The 16,829-nt window shown below is 43.7% G+C and overlaps 1 protein-coding gene across 1 annotated transcript in view; it reads right to left on the bottom strand.

The window, feature by feature from the left end:
- The window catches only part of SUSD5 (sushi domain containing 5), a 41,699-nt gene that overhangs the window by 11,913 nt on the left and 12,957 nt on the right, over nucleotides 1–16,829 (bottom strand). The window contains exons 3-4 of the mRNA XM_059077343.2: nucleotides 13,630–13,748; nucleotides 3,666–3,854 (exon numbers count right to left, since the gene is read on the bottom strand). Coding sequence (XP_058933326.1) covers nucleotides 3,666–3,854; nucleotides 13,630–13,748 — 308 coding nt within the window. The remainder of the gene's footprint in view (nucleotides 1–3,665; nucleotides 3,855–13,629; nucleotides 13,749–16,829) is intronic.

Here is a 16,829-nt window from a genome sequence, read left to right as displayed (position 1 = left end):
GCCCTCCGTGCACAGCAGCCTGCAGCCAATGACAGACTACTATGGAGGAACTCAGGCCGGTCCCCTTGATTCCAAGTGGGACCAACCCTGTGGTGCAATTCATGCTCCCCGGCTCCCCAAGGGATCAGGCAAAGCAAGGATCCAGCTGAGGCCACATCCTTAACTCCTCCCTCTCACCTTCCCTGCCTCCCTTATTCCCTTTCTCCCTCAACAAGCCGTGGACATCTGAACAGGCTCTGCTTTTAGAGAATCTAACCCAAGTCATCTAGCCAGTCTTCAAGATGCCCAAACAGTGACAAATTTGAGTGAAACAGTCTTCCTAGTAGCCCTGAGCTCCTAAGCCCTTGCAATCTCTGAGACCAAACTCGTTTGAGCCCCAAATTCTTTTAAGTCTTGACCTCCCTGGCGCCTGAGCCTTGAGGCTCTCTGGGCCTGAAGAGGTCATGAGGAGAATAAGGGGCAGGGACCCCGGGGGCAGGTTCTGCCAGAGGGGTTGGAGCGGGCTCCAGCACCTCACAGGAAACATAAGGAAACGTTCTGGGCTGGGGGCAGAGGGGTCTTGACAGACAGCCACATGATGTGTAGGGAGGGTTGTGGGCCGAGCCCAGTGCAGAAGTGACAAGTGCTCCCTGGAGGCGAGAGGCAGCTGGGGCCACAAGTCTGGAATGCTTGGGAGCTACACGTTAGAAAGTCCCTGGCTGCTTGCCCACGGGGTCTCCACCAAGTCCTAAAGCCACACAGGCCATGCCTTTCTGGAAGGATCATTTGCTGTCTCCTGAATCTGAGATGCCTGCTGGCAGTGACCAATTTCTCACTCAAGTACTAGACAGCTGAAGTCACAGCCCGCCTTTGATTATCTGTTGTACAGGAAGCTGGAGTCAGTAACACACAAGGGAGCAAGGAGCCAGCGTCGCAGGGATCCCTTTAGATCCTTCAGTGAGGGGCCTGATACCCTCCTCCATCAGCGCGAGAGTGAAAGGGAAAGAATATGGTCTGAGCTCAGACCATATCACAGGTCCTGTTCTGAGTGATGTACTTCCCATCTTAGAATAACAAAAGCAAGCAAGCAGACAATACAACCCCTCCACCTCTCTGGCACCCTGACCCTCCTGCAGCTCTACTCTCTGCCCCTCCCCGCCGCCACCAAATCCTCTCTGAACAGCAGAAGTTGTCTGCCTTGGCCCTCTTCCTCACTCCAGCGCATTTGTGTGCTCGCTGCAGTTCCGCCCAAGTGCATCCCACTCCCCAGCTACACATGGAAAACATGAGGCTACCAGAACCTTCTTAGGCTGTGAAACCAGTGCACACTTTTTAGCTTCCATTGACTGGACCTGTGCAGCCTTTGAGCACTTTTTCCACCTGGGAACACACACTTCCTTTAAAATTTCACCTGGGACACCTCGTTTTCCAGCTTTCCCTTTTACCTCATCATCCACTGCTTCTCTGTCTCTCCTAAGGTATTCAGTTTACTAGTTTCCTTTAGGGTTGGGACAGTTTTGCTCAACTTTGATTACACAGTACCTGGGACCCTGCCAGATGAAGGGAGGGGGACAGAGTGAATGAATGAATGGCCAATAGGCTGTAGAAGGAATGTTGTTGTCCAAACCAAGATGGGTCCAACTCCAAACCCTTGTTCGGCCCACCCTCTCAAGATGACTTTTCTCCAATTTGAAGCAGTTCCTTAATCAAAAAAAGTTGGTGTTCACTGGAAAAATACATGTAAGGTGGAGTCAAACACCTGGTGACAGTATTTTTGTAACACACACACACACACACACACACACTTATAATAACACAGATACTTTAAATGTTAAATCTACAGAGTAATGAAAACTATAACGGTCAGTATATTCAGCTAATTATAGAAACCAGAATTTCTGCCCAGCAGCTGAAAGCTCCAACGACTCTGCTTTGCGGTGAGAAAATAAACACCATTTCAGACACGCAAAACCTTCATGTAGTTCTCATTCTACTGGGGCTAGTAAACAACCCCTTTGAATGGTGGGTGTGCCTCGTGGGATGGTGTAGCCTCCGTGCCTCGCCAGGAACACAGCCAGCCCACTGACGCCTCAGGGTGAGCCTGGGTCTGCTTTGAGGCAACATGTGCAACAAGCAGGAAGTCAGGTCTTATGCCTCATTTTCTCAGACAGGTGAATCCATCGGAACTGGCAGGAGCTCCTGCCTGCCACAAAGCGGCAGCAACTGAAGAAAGTACTAGAAAATGGCTCAAATTGTGTTTCAGGGACTTGTCCCACTCTGTAACTTTGTTATTAGTATGTGACAAGCAAGTAGGAAGTTTTTAGAAGCTTTTGTAACAATTTGACAGGGGAATTTTATGTCTATTTAAGGAAAATTTTTATTTGTATCTAGAATATCTTTCCTTTAGTTTTATGCTAATTCATTTTTATTGCATTTTTACTAACGTGTCAGTCTATCAATAACAAGAAAACAAATTTTTAATTGTACATAGAGAGTTTGAGACAACAAAATCTCACTATTCATCAAAAAACACTCCAAGAGGAAAAAATAAGCCACAGAATGAGAGAGAAAATTTCAACACATTAAGAAAGTTTTTGTAAAAAAGAAATCCAGCATTAACGTAAATAATCAAATCAACTAGAGAAATGGGCAAAAATTGTGGACAGACACATACTGAGTAAATGCTAATAGTATCCGATTAGATAAGTGCTTGGATAGAGACATGGGTTTTACAGGTCACCATGGAGTAATCACCAGATTGGTAAAAAGGTAAAAAGTCTCACAATCCCAAAGGTTGGTGAGGATGCTGGAACAGAGCTCTTATATACAGCTGGTGGGAGAGTAAACTGGTCAAAACACTTTAGAAAACTCTCTGGCAGCATCCACGTAAGTGGGACACACACCTACCCCATGGGCAGCAACTCCACTGCCAGGAACCAAAAGAAATGTGTTCACATGTGAAACGAATGATGTGGAGGAGAACGATCACCGCAGCGTAAATTTTCGACGCTCACAACACGAGAACAAGCCAAGTGACCACCAGCAGAAATAATGGGTGGTGTATTCACACTATAGATAGTAAACTGCAATGAACACAAAAAACCACAGCTGAGGCAACAACATGGATGAAGCTCACAGACAAGACAGCACCCTAGTCTCATCATGGTTCTCACATCGGATCTGCCGGACATTCTGGGAACCAACTGTCCTATAAATTCAGTAACATTGTGGTGCTGGAGTCATCCCCCTCTATAGCACCAACCTCCACTTGGTACCCAGAGGTCATGGGGGATCAGGAAGGTGGGCCCTGAAGGAGTCTTGGGGAGAAAGGAACCCTTTGAGGTCAGGGAACAATTCAGGGTCTGGCATGAGGTCCATGGTGTAGGAGTCATAGGAGAGAGTGATTTCTGCCATTGGGAGAATTCCCAGTGGGGCTAGGCAGGGGTGGGATGCAGAAGCCTCGCCCCCAGGCATACGATGATGATGATGGAATGGGGACATCCGGGGGCATCAGATCAGGTTTCGGGAGCTAAATGCCCACCAGGAGTCTTTTTAGCCTCAGCTATAATTTTATTCAGACTCACGGGGCAGCCCAGGGAGTAGAGCAAGACAGCAAGGCGGCAGCAGAAAATTCCCATCAGGAGGAGCAGTCCATACAGCTGTCCTGGAGTTATTTTCCTGCTTACCTTTCCCGCAGGCCTGGACCAGGCCATACCACTCCCCGCAGCTGTTGCACAGCAAGGTGAAGGCTGTTTCGCGCCGGCCCGTCACGTGGCCGGGGGCACAAAGGTACAGCAGCTCATCTCCCATCTCCAAGCCTGTGTGGCCCTGCAGGATGGTGTGTGGGAAGGAAGGTGGGTCTCCACACGGCTTCTCTGAGGACAAGGAATCACAGTAAGTTTTCCCAAACTCTGCAGAACTTTTTCAGCCTGGGAGGAAAAAAAAAACTTAGAAAGCAACCGCTTGGGACTTCCCTGGTGGTCCAGTGGTTAAGAATCCGCCTTCCAATGCATGGGACGTGGGTTCGATCCCTGGTCGGGGAACTAACATCACACATGTTTTGGGGCAACTAAGCCCATGCGCTCTAGAGCCCATGCAATGCAAAGATCCTGCATGCTGCAACTAAGACCGGATGCAGCCAAATAAATAAATATTGAATGAAAAGAAGCCCGGAGAGGAAGTAAAATGGAATAATATAAAATATTGGATTAATCCAAAAGGAACGGAACAATAGAGGAAGAAAAACAAAAGCAACCCCCTCTCCCCCATGGGTGTTGCCTGCACCTTAAACTGAGATCTCCTTCACACTGGCATCCCCAGGACCTGGCAGAATGCCTGGCACAGATGAAGCACTCAAAAAATACTTGTTGAATGAATAAATGTGCTACAAAATGCTACAACTTTGTGTTTTTATTTATGTTTTATTTTTTTAAAAAAGATTTATTTATTTAGCTGTATTGGTTTTTGTTGCGGCGCTCGGGTTTCTCTCTAGTTGTGGCGTGCGGGCTCCAGAGCGTGTGGGCTCAGTAGTTGTGGCACGCAGGCTCTCTAGCTGTGGCCCACAGGCTTAGTTGCCCTGCGGGATGTGGGATCTTAGTTCCCTGACCAGGGATCGAACCCACGTCCCCTGCATTGGAAGATGGATTCTTAACCACTGGACCACCAGGGAAGTCCCAGAACTTTGTATTTTTAAATTGCCAGGCAGTATTATCCTCTAATGTCTCCTTGAAAGGCAGACCCAGAGACAGTGCCCAGCAGCAAGTGGTACTTTGTCAAATGCTGAAATATTACAGACTGTAGAGTAGAGGATGCCTCTCCCCTCCCCCAACCTCGACCCTGATGGTAACACTGTTACCGGTTTGGTATTTACAAATGAATACTGATAGAGATGCACATACATATACTACATATGTAGCTCTCTGTGTGTGTGTGTGTGTTTATTATTTTTTATTGGAGTAGAGTTGTTTTACAATGATGTGTTAGTTTCTGCTGTACAGAAAAGTGAATCGGTCATACATATGCATATATCCACTCTCTTTTAGATTTCTTTCCCATTTAGGTCACCACAGAGCATTCAGTAGAGTTCCCTGTGCTTACAGTAGGTTCTCATTAGTTATCTGTTTTATACATAGTAGTGTATACATGTAAATCCCAATCTCCCAATTTATCCCACCCTCTTCTTCCCCCCTTGGTAATCGTAAGTTTGTTCTCTACATCTGTGACTCTGTTTTTGCTTTGCAAATAAGTTCATCTCTACCACTTCTCTAGATTCCCCATATAAGCGATAATATATGATATTGTGTGTGTGTGTTAACATAAACAGAATTACATCATATTTATTACCGAGTACCTGCTTTTTAAAAAACGAATAAACTAATTTTTGGAGCAGGTTTAGTTTCACAACAGAATTGAGTGGAAGGTACAGAGATTTCCCATGTTCCCATCTCTACCCAGGTACAGCCTTCTCACTATCCTGTACCACAGTGGTACATTTGTTACAATCTATGAGCCTACATTGACATGTCATTATCTCTCAGAGGCCACAGTTTACATTTGGGTTTGCCCTTCATGTTCTACAGTCTATGGGTTTTGATTGTATAAACCCAATCTATGGGTTTTGAATGTATAATTACATACATCCGCCATTGTAGTATCATACAAAATAGTTTCACGGCCCTAAAAATCCTCTGTGCTACACTTATTCATTCCTCCTAACTCCTGGCAACCATCAATCCTTTTACTGTCTCCATAGTTTTGCTTTTTCTAGAATGTCATGTAGTTGGAATCATACAGTATGTAGCCTTCTCAGACTGGCTTCTTTCACTTAGTAATAAGCATTTGTTTCCTCCATGTGTTTTCAAGGCTTGATAGCTCATTTCTTTTTAGCACTGAATAATATTCTATTGTCTGGAAGTGCTACAGTTTATTTATCCGTTCACCTACTGAAAGACATCATGGTTGCTTCCAAGTTTTGGCAATTAGGAAAATAAGCTGCTAATAAACATTCATGTACAGGTTTTTGTGTGACCTTAAGTTTTCAGCTAATTTGGGTAAATATCAAGAACTGTGATTGCTGGATCGCATGGTAAAAGTATGTTTAGTTTGGTAAGAAACTGCCAAACTGTCTTCCAAAGTGGCTGTACCATTTTGCATTCCCACCAGCAATGAATGAGAGTTCCTGCTGTTCCACTTCCTTGTCAGCATTTGGTGTCATCAGTGTTCTGGATTTTGGCCATTCTACTAGATGGGTAGTGGTAAATCATTGTTTTTTGTTTTAAATTAATTTATTTGGCTGTGTTGGGTTTTCGTTGCTGTATGTGGGTTTTCTCTAGTTGCGGCGAGCTGAAGTTACTCTTTGTTGCGGCGCGTGGCCTTTTCAGTACGGTGGTTTCTCTTGTTGTGGAGCACGGGCTGTAGGCTTGCGGACTTCAGTAGTTGTGGCTTGCGGGCTCTAGAGCATAGGATCAGTAGCTGTGGTGCACGGGCTTAGTTGTTCTGCATCATGTGGGATCTTCCCGGACCAGGGCTCGAACCCATGTCCCTGGCATGGGCAGGCAGATTCTTAACCACTGCGCCACCAGGGAAGCCCAACAATTACTTCTTTCATGTATTGTGCCTTTGGTGTTGTCTCAAGAAAGTCATCATAAACAAGGTCATCTAGGTTTTCACCTGTATTATCTTCTAGGATTTTTGTAGTTTTGCATTTTACATTTAGGTCTGTGATCTGTTTTGAGTTGAATTTTGTGAGGGGTGTAAGGGCTGTGTCTAGATTCTTTTCTTTTGCATGTGGATGTTCAGTTGTCCCAGCACCTATATTAAAAAGACTATTTTTGCTCCATTGTATTGCTTTTGCTCCCTTGTCAATGATCAGTTAACTATATTTATGTGCGTCTATTTCTGGGCTCTCTACTGGATTTCATTGCTGTTTGTCAGTTCTTTCACCAGTACCACACTGTATTGATTCCTGCATCTTTATGTCTTTTAAAATTTAATTTAAAAAATATTTTATTTTATATTGGAGCATAGTTGATTAACAATGTTGTGTTAGTTTCAGGTGTACAGCAAAGTGATTCAGTTATACATGTACATGTATCTATTCCTTTTCAGATTCTTTTCCCATTTAGGTTATTACAGATTATTGAGCAGAGTTCCCTGTGCTACACAGTAGGTCCTTGTTGGTTATCTATTTTAAATATGTGTACGTGTCGATCCCAAACTCCCAATCTATCCCTCCCTCTAGGTAAGTCTTGAAGTTGAGTCATGTCAGTCCTCCAACTTTGCTCTTCTTGAATTATGAGTTAGCTATTCTGGGTCTTTGTCTCTCCATGTAAACTATAGAATTAGTTTGTTCATATCCACAAAATAACTTGCTGGAATTATGACTGAGATTGCAATGAATCTATAGATCAAGTTGGAAATAACTGCAGTGGGATTATCTGGGCTGCTCTCTGCAGCCTCCTCAGACCTGCCCAGCAGCCACTCGAGCCCCCAGGGATGTTCCCAACTCATTCTCTGAAGCACTAGGACAAGGGCTCACCCAGAGCTAGTCTCCCCAGAACCACTGGCATCTCAGATTTGTGGCCTGTGCTCCAGCTGTTTTCTCTGCAGTGTCCTCTTCTTCTTTCCCTAACCATTATCCCCACAGAACAAAATCCTTCAAATTCCACCTCAGCTGCCACTGCCTCAGGAAGTCTCCCTAATTATCTTCCTCCTTTGTGCCATGGAAACTCACTCATCTCTTACTTGTCCTTATATACTGTCGACTCCTTGAGGGTGGAGAGGAGTCCTCTATCTCTGTCTATCTGTCTGTCTATCTATCTATCTGTCTGTCTGTCTGTCTATCTATCTACCTACCTACCTACCTACCTACCTACCTAACCTATCTATCTCACGCACAAGTCTGAGCCCTGCTTTGCATTACCCTGGACAAATAAATGAAAAATTGGCCAGTGCCAGGTCAATGGTAACGAGCGCAGACTCTTCCACACTCCCTCGGGAGACCCTGAACTGGATAAGTTCTATCAACTGCTCAGAGCATTGAAATTCATTGGTTCCACTCTCCCATCGTTGCTGGAATTTCCCCAAAGCCGATCTTGAGGCACAGTGCCTCCTCAAGCAGACCTGCGAGGTGGCTACTACCAAAAATTCCTGCTCACCTGAGAGGTGAGCATTCAGCCCTCTTTTAATTTTTGACCACGCTGCAGCTTGGGGGATCTTAGTTCCCTGACCAGGGATCGAACCTGTGCCCCCTGCAGTGGAAGTGTGGAGTCTTAACCACTGGACCACAAGGGAAGTCCCTCAGCTCTCTTCCTGAAGACATAAAGGAAGGGAATCATTCCGTTTCTATTTTTAAGGGAGATACAGGTAGGAGTAACGTATGTAGGAGAGGTGAAATACAGTGCTAAGAAGGTGAGGTGGGCTGGCAGGGAGAGCAGCCAGGCCAGCCCTGGATTAGAGGGGGAGAAACAGAAGCACACCTTTAGTGAGCCTTGGGTGTTACAGGGAGAAGGTGAGAGGAGACTTGAAGCCTCCAGACCCCACGCTATTGACTCCACAGCCAGACAAGCTGCCAAGAGAAGCAGAGCCAGAGAACCCAAGTGGAGGCAGCTCATTTCATCAGCATCCAGTGGATTAAAAATAACTTCACTTATTAAAGTGAGGTCACCACAGGGCTGGAAATTCACTGTCAGTGAAACAAAAGTACTGAAAGGAAACAGAGAAACATCTACATTCATGATGAACTTTATTTCAAAAAAGAAACACAGGAGGAAGCTGCCTGAACATTCCACAGGCTGTTTTCCTTCTGGGCTCTTTATGAGGCACATGTCTCACATTTTTGGAGTTAGCACCCTTCATTCTTCCTGTCTTGCCAAAGAGAAGCAGCAGCCCAGGGCTAGGTGCAATGAAGCATCATCAGGAAAAAGGCAACCTTTAGAGGTGATACTGCACCCCGGTGTCTGCTGAACCAGACCTCACGTGCACTCCCCAGAAGCCTCTTCTTGGCTTCTTACCTTCCTTTGGCACACAGATTTCCCTAGGTGAAGTATAGTTGATTTACAGTGTATGTTAGTTTCTGGTGTACAGCAAAGTAATTCTTGTATATATATACACACACACACAAACATATACAGTAGGACCTTGTTGTTTATCTACTTTATATGTAGTAGGTTTTTAAAAAATATTTATATATTTATTTGGCTGTGTTGGGCCTTAGTTGCGGCATGCAGGATCTTTCATTGTGGCGCGTGGGCTTCTCTCTAGTCGTGGCGTGCAGTCTCCAGAGCACGTGGGCTCAGTAGGTGCAGCGTGCGGGCTTAGTTGCCCCACAGCATGTGGGGGTCTTAGTTTCCCGACCAGCGGTTGAACCCGCGTCCCCTGCATTGGAAGGCAGATTCTTAACCGTTGGACCACCAGGGAAATCCCTATATGTAGTAGTTTTTTTTTTTTTTTTTTAAAGATATTGGGGGTAGGAGTTTATTAATTAATTTATTTATTTTTGCTGTGTTGGGCCTTCGTTTCTGTGCGAGGGCTTTCTCTAGTTGTGGCAAGCGGGGTCCACTCTTCATCGCGGTGCACGGGCCTCTCACTATCGCGGCCTCTCTTGTTGCGGAGCACAGGCTCCAGATACGCAGGCTCAGTAGTTGTGGCTCACGGGCCCAGTTGCTCCGTGGCATGTGGGATCCTCCCAGACCAGGGCTCGAACCCGTGTCCCCTGCATTAGCAGGCAGATTCTCAACCACTGCGCCACCAGGGAAGCCCTGTAATAGTTTTTATCTGCTATTTTATATATGGTAGTTTGTATATGCTAATAATCTCTAATTTACCCCTGCCCCACCCCCCTTCCCATTTGGTAACCGTAAGTTTGTTTCCTAAGTCTGTGAATCAGTTTTTATTTTGTACATTAGTTCATTTATATCATATCTTAGATTCCACATATAAGTGATATCATATGGTATTTGTCTTTCTCTGTCTGAATTACTTCACTTACTGTGATAATCCCTAGTTGACTGTCTACAAGGCTCCCCTGAGGAAAAGTGAAGAGCCATTTGGGAGCCGTTTACATGCTCTTTCTAAAGAAGGAAAGGCAGAGGAACAGGGGCAGAGCTCTCTCTGAGGGATCATGGGGAATCCATCCTGCTTTTCTGGAAAGTCCGAGAGAGAGCAGCCCTCTGACCCTAATCCCGCCTCAGCATGCATTCCTGAGCCCCTTCATCACCCATCTGAAGCCTCCTCACAAGTCAGGCCCTGTTGGACCAAGACTCCAGTTTTCCCCACCCAAGCCTCTCCCTGTTGACCTGGAGGGGAGGGGAGTGGGGCAAGCTAGGCTCAGGCAAACTGCCCTGGATGCAGGGCTCTTGAGCACTTTGACTCAAAGACACCCACACAGGGCTCACTTGCTAAAATGGCATCAGTCCTTACGTAAGCTGATAGGCATCATGAATTTGCTTCATTTTTTTGTTTTTGTTTTTGCTTTGTTTTGTTTTGTGCTTTCCTGTTGTTGTTATTGTTGTTTTGGGAGGAGTATGTAGACAATTTGGGGTGAAATTTTCATTTTCATATAATTTCAAAGTTACAGAAAAATTTTAAAAATAAGGAACTCCCATAAATCCTTTATCCAGATTTACTAATGTGTTTTCATTTTGCCCCATTTGCTTTATCATTTTCTCTCTCTAGATAGATATAGATATGTATATATATATATAGAAAATATATATCATACATAAACACATATGTGTATGTATACATATACGAATATGTATATATGTGTATCTATATCTGTAATTTTTTTTTTTTTAATGTTGTCTGCTCTGGGTCTTTGCTTCATTGCAACACACAGGCTCTTCATTGCGGCACGTGGGCTTCGCTAGTTGCGGCGTGTGGGCTTAGTTGTCCCTTGGCCTGTGAGATCTTAGTTCCCCAACCAGGGATCAAACCCATGTCCCCTGCATTAGAAGGTGGATTCTTAACCACTGGACCACCAGGGAAGTCCCTGTAACTCCTTTCTGAACCACTTGAGAATGAGTTGTAGATATGATGTCACTTTGTCCCTAAGAACTTTGGTATATATTTCCAAGAACAAGGATATTGTCTTACATAACTGCAGTAGTTACCAAAATCAGGGAATTTAAGCATTGATACAATACTATTATCTAATTCAAATCCATATTCAGATTTCATCAATTATAGCTGTTTTCTCCTGGTCCAAAATACAATCTTGGATCACAAATTACATTTAGTTGTCAAGTTTTTTTAGTCTATTTTAATCCAAAACAGTTGCCTTGCCTTTCTTTGCCTTTTTTTTTTTTTTTTTTCCTGCACTACGAGGCTTACAGTATCTTAGTTCCCCAACCAGGGATCGAACCTGCGCCCCCTGCAGTGGAAGTGCAGAGTCCTAACCATTGGACAGTCAGGGAATTCCCTCTTTCTCTTTCTTATCCTTGACATTTTTCTTTTCTTTTTTCAATTTTTATTTATTTTTGACTGCGTTGGGTATTCGTTGCTGTGCGCGGGCTTTCCCTAGTTGTGGTGAGTGAGGGCTGTTCTTTCTTGTGGTACGCAGGCTTCTCATTGAGGTGGCTTCTCTTGTTGCGGAGCATGGATGCTAGGCGCACGGCCTTCAGTAGTTGTGGCTCACGGGCTCTAGAGCGCAGGCTCAGTAGTTGTGGCGCACAGGCTTAGTTGCTCCGCAGCATGTGGGACCTTCCCGGACCAGGGCTCGAACCTGTGTCCCCTGCACTGGCAAGCGGATTCTTAACCACTGTGGAAGCCCTTAACCACTAGGGAAGCCCTCCTTGACATTTTTAAAAGAGTATAGGCCAGTCATTTTGCATGGTGTTTCCCAACTTGAGTTTGGCTAAAGTTTCCTCATGATTAGATTCAGGTTGCACATTTTTGGCAGGAATACTACTGAACTGAAGTTGTGCTCCTCTGAGTGCAGTATATCAGGAGGCACGTCTTATTGGTTTGGCAATAACTCAGTTTTGGAGTCACTGTCATGGTTTTAAACTTGGTGCCCTGTAGGATGTGAACAGATGTTTCCAACCTCTGGCTTCATGCTCTATAGTTGTGGGCAAAGGGGCACACGCTTGCATACACACAACCTGTTTGAAGCCTGTGAGGTGGAAAGCCCAGGATCTCCTGTTGTATGATGAGGAACACATGGCTCAGTGCCTGCCCCCCACCCATCATCCCAGTCAACATCCAGCCAACGCCCAGAAGCAAGGCCCCTACCCAGCAGGTGACTGCGGACTCGTGAATGAGCCCAGCTGAGGCCAGAAGAATAACACAAATTTCTGCCCTCCCCCCAAAATAGTGAACTAAAAAACAGTTGTTTTAAGCCACTACATTTGGGGGTGGTATGTTACACAGCAAAAGCTAGCTGCTACTTCTTGTTCATGAAAGGAAAGAGATCAGACTCAGAAGCCCCACGTATCCATTTGAGATCACTAAAGAAAGAAGGTCATGCTGGTTTTCCTCTGGCTCTGTCCTGTCTCCCTCAGGGATCTGAACCTTTGCCTATGTTTGAGATTCAAAGGATTGTTTTCATTTACTTATGTGTTTTTTAAAAAAACAAACCATGGATGTTGTTCTCCCCAGGGCTTTCCATGGCCACATCTTTCAGTTGCTTGACTGCAATCAGCAAATGTAGAACCCTTCCTGGAGATGCCATGGCAGCAAAGAAGCCTACCGCTAATAAACATCTAACAAGCACCAGCCAGGGCTGTAGGGTTCACTGTGGTTCTTTGATTTACCAACTCCTTTGACCCCTTCCCTGGAGATTGGGATTTGGTGCATCTGGGATGCAGCCTGAGGGTTTGCATTTCTAATAAGTTCATCTGGTATTTCTCATCATCAGAGAGCTTTGGGAAACTCTGCGTTAGGGAACTAATTCTCAAACTGGGCTACATGTTATAGTCACTGAGCAGCTTTAAAAATCCCCAATGTCCAGAACATTTATATCCGAATCTCTAGGGCTGGGACCCAGGTATCAGTAGTTCTTAAAACTTCCCAGATGAGACCACTGTGCAGCCTGGCAGTACCTGTGCTGATTTCTATGACTGATGAGTAAGCAGCTCGCTTTCTCCCCATTTTCATGGACATTGCCTTTCAGCAGTATGTATTTCTGATAATGGAGGTGTACTTTTTCCAGTGCACATGAAACGCTGCTCTGGAGACTCCTTTATGGTTTTCTCCTCACCACTCAGCTGATTTCCCAGAAGGAAGTTGAATTTTTCTTTCTAGGAGCAGTTTCCTAAATCGAAGAGTCTGGGACTTTATATCTCCCTGAAGCAGCCCTTAAACAATGACTGACAAGTTCAGTGGTATCAATACCCCTGTTCTCTCACCCCTGATCAGGAAACCCGTGGTGACCTGTGGTCACTGTCTCCAGAGATTCCCTGCAGGATTGAGCCAAAGTTACCCCCCCACCTCACAGCCACTGTGGACTTTGCTTAGTGCTGCACCATTGCCTTCCCCCTTCCTTTCCCTGTCCACTTCCCCACTGCCGTGTTGGCTTTTCTTTAGAAGTCTTCCCGATTCATGATGTTCAGTGAATCCTCATCTTAAGGTCAGTTTCTAGAGAACACAATCTAAGAGGTCAACCCTCACGAGCACACCCTCCAAAACCTTTACAAAGGCTCTGGCACTGACCTTCATCCTTAATACACAGGGCATTGTATGTGCCACCAGGAACCGGGTTGCTTTCAATTCTCACATCGACAGCTCTCATGATTTGCTGTTCACCACTCCCCTTGCTACACATGGTTGTCCTAAAACAGACAAAGAAGACACTGGGTTAGGAGAACTAACCAAAACTGGGAAAGAATTCTTTTCTGCTGTCAGTTCTGAATCAGCAAAGATTTTCCTGATTCAGGAGTTTTGGCTGAAAGTATCAATATGATAAAGTATCAATACTCTTCCCAGAAGTCTAAAAGCAGGAAGTTCTAGGTGGTGCTTGAGTTGAGGTCACATATATCAATTCAAGATTCAGGGGCAATACATTGTTGATCTCTTCTAGTATATGCTTGGTTTTTATTTCATAAAATTCTCTTTATTAGTTCTCTTCTTTTGGGGGGTTTGTTTTGCTGTTATTTTCAGATTTCTTAAGATGGATCATTGGTTCATGAACCTTCAGCCTCTTTCCTTTTCTAACACAAGCATTTAACGCTTTACATTTCCCTTCAGGTATAGCACTAGTGGCATCCCATGAGTTTGTTATATATATGTTTTATATATATATATAACATGAGTATGTTATATTTTAATATCATTCATTTCTACATATATGTGAATTTCCATTATAATTTATTTTTGCCCCATGATCTATTTAAGGATGTCTTTTGTAAACAGCAAATAGTAGAACTTTAAAAAATCCACCTGATGGTCCTTGTTTTCTAATTAGAGCATCACATCTGCTTAATTTAATAACAGATCTCTTTGAATTGAAATCTGCCATATTTCTATTAGTTCTGCCCATTCTTCTTCCTTTCTTCCACTCTTTTCTTTCCCGTATTTTGATTGTTTGAATTCCTTTTTGGCAATCGCTTTTTCTTCTGTATTGGTTTGGAAGTTATATGTTCTTTTACTATTCTTTTAGTGTTTACCACAGAGGTTATAACACACTTCCTTGACTTATTAAAATTTAATGTTACTTTTACTCTCTTTCCCAATAACACAATTTAAAATACTATGTATTAACATACTTAAAACACTTCCTGACTGATATACCATTTTTTAGTGTTTAGTATTACTGTTACTGCTTTATATAATTATAGATCTTCCTCGACTTACAGTGGGGTTATATCTCCAAAAGCTCATTGTACGTTGAAAATATGGTAAGTCAAAAATGCATATAACACACAAAACCTACTGAACAACAGAGCTTAGCCTAGCCTACCTTACATGTGCTCAAAACACTTACTTTAGCCTACAGTTGGGTAAAATCATCTAACACAAAGTCTATTTTACAATAAAGCATTGAATATGTCATGTAATTTATTGAATGCTGTACTGAAAGTGAAAAAGCAGAATGGTTGTCTTGGTACAGAATGGTTATAAGTGTATCAGTTGTTTACTCTCATGATCACATGGCTGACTGGGGGCTGCAGCTTACTTCCACTGCCCAGCATCATGAGAGTATCAGACAGTATATCACTAGCCTGGGAAGAGATCAAAATTGACAACTTGAAGAACAGTTTCTGTTGAATGCATAATGTTTTTGCACCATCATAAAGTTAAAAAAAATTGTCAGTTGAACCACCGTAAGTCAGGGACCATCTGTACATAATTCCAATTCACCCCCATATTTACTTTTTCCACTCATCCCTTTTTGCGTCTCCAGCCATCCACCTGCAATTATTTTCCTCCTGCCTGAAGAACACCCTTCAGTGTTTTTTTTTTTTTTTTTAGTGCACATCATGTATGATGAATTCTCTCACCTTTTGTCTGTCTGAAAATTCTTTATTTTACCTTTATTCTTGGAAGATATTTTCGCTGGGTATAGAATTCTAGGTTGGCAGTAATTTCCTTTCAGCACTTTGAAGGCCTCATTCAGTGGTCTTGGGGCTTTCACTGTCAGTTTATTGTTGCTCCTTTGAAGGTACTCTTTCTTTTTCTTATTATTACTTTTGATAGTTTTTCTTCATATTTGATTTTTACTAGTTTTACCATGTTGTCCCAAGTCGTGAAATTATTTTATGTACCCTACTCGGGCTTTGTAGGGCTTCTTGAATCTGTGTGTGGATGTTTTTCCACAGTTGTAGCTAAGTCTCATATTGCTTTTGCTTCGTCTTCTTTCTCTTCTCCTTTTGGAATTCCAGTTACATGCATCTTCTTTGCCTTGTACTCTTTCTTGTATATTTTCATCCTTTTTTCTTCTGTTCTTTATTCTGGACATCTTCCTCTGAAATACCTTCCAGTTCATTAATTTTCTCTTTGACTCTTAAAATTAGCTGTTAGGTCCATCCATTAAGTTCTTAATTTCAGCTACTGTATTTTTCATTTCTAGAGTTTTCATTTGGTTATTTTTATACTTTTGAGTCTTCTGCCAAAAGTCTCCTTTTTGTCTTTTGTATCTTTGAACATTTTAAAGAGTTCTTTTAAAGTTTGCATCTACCAGTGTAGATGCAAACTTTAACATCTAGAGTTTCTATTGGCTATTTTTATCTTGCTGCCTTGTCTCCTCATGTGACTGGTTATTTTATTTTGCTTGACAAATCCTATATTTGCTAAAATAGTTTGTGGAAATAAATTGTCTAGGATAATGTTATTTTCCTCCAGAGAAGATTTTTATTTATTTATTTATTTAGTTATTTGCGATATGCGGACCTCTCACTGTTGTGGCCTCTCCCGTTGCGGAGCACAGGCTCCAGACGCGCAGGCTCAGTGGCCATGGCTCACGGGCCTAGCCGCTCCGCGGCATGTGGGATCTTCCCAGACCGGGGCACGAACCCGCGTCTCCTGCATCGGCAGGCGGACTCCCAACCACTGCGCCACCAGGGAAGTCCCAGAGAAGATTTTTAAAATCAGTTCTGCTACCTATCTGGAACACTGGAACTCTAGTATCATCTCAATCCAAACTCATGGCTTCAGAGGATTCGAAGCTATGCTGCAGCTCCTTTGAGGGCCTGTGTACTTGTTCCAGTTACTATGACTCCTAGGGTACAGCCCTTCAATGTTCCAACCCTAAGCAAAAGGATTCCCTTGGCCCCCACATACATGAAACCTGAATTCAATCTCTGTTCTCGGACTTCCCTGGCCACAACAGTGGGAGGCCCGTGTACCGCAAAAAAAACAAAAACAAAAACAAATCTCTGTTCTCCTAGTCCTATGAGGCTATCTAAGTCGCTTCT

Source organism: Kogia breviceps, chromosome 10, assembly GCF_026419965.1.
Source record: "Kogia breviceps isolate mKogBre1 chromosome 10, mKogBre1 haplotype 1, whole genome shotgun sequence".
Lineage (NCBI taxonomy): Eukaryota > Metazoa > Chordata > Mammalia > Artiodactyla > Physeteridae > Kogia > Kogia breviceps.
Note: the sequence above shows the minus strand (reverse complement) of the source record. Positions and strands in the feature narration are given on the sequence as shown.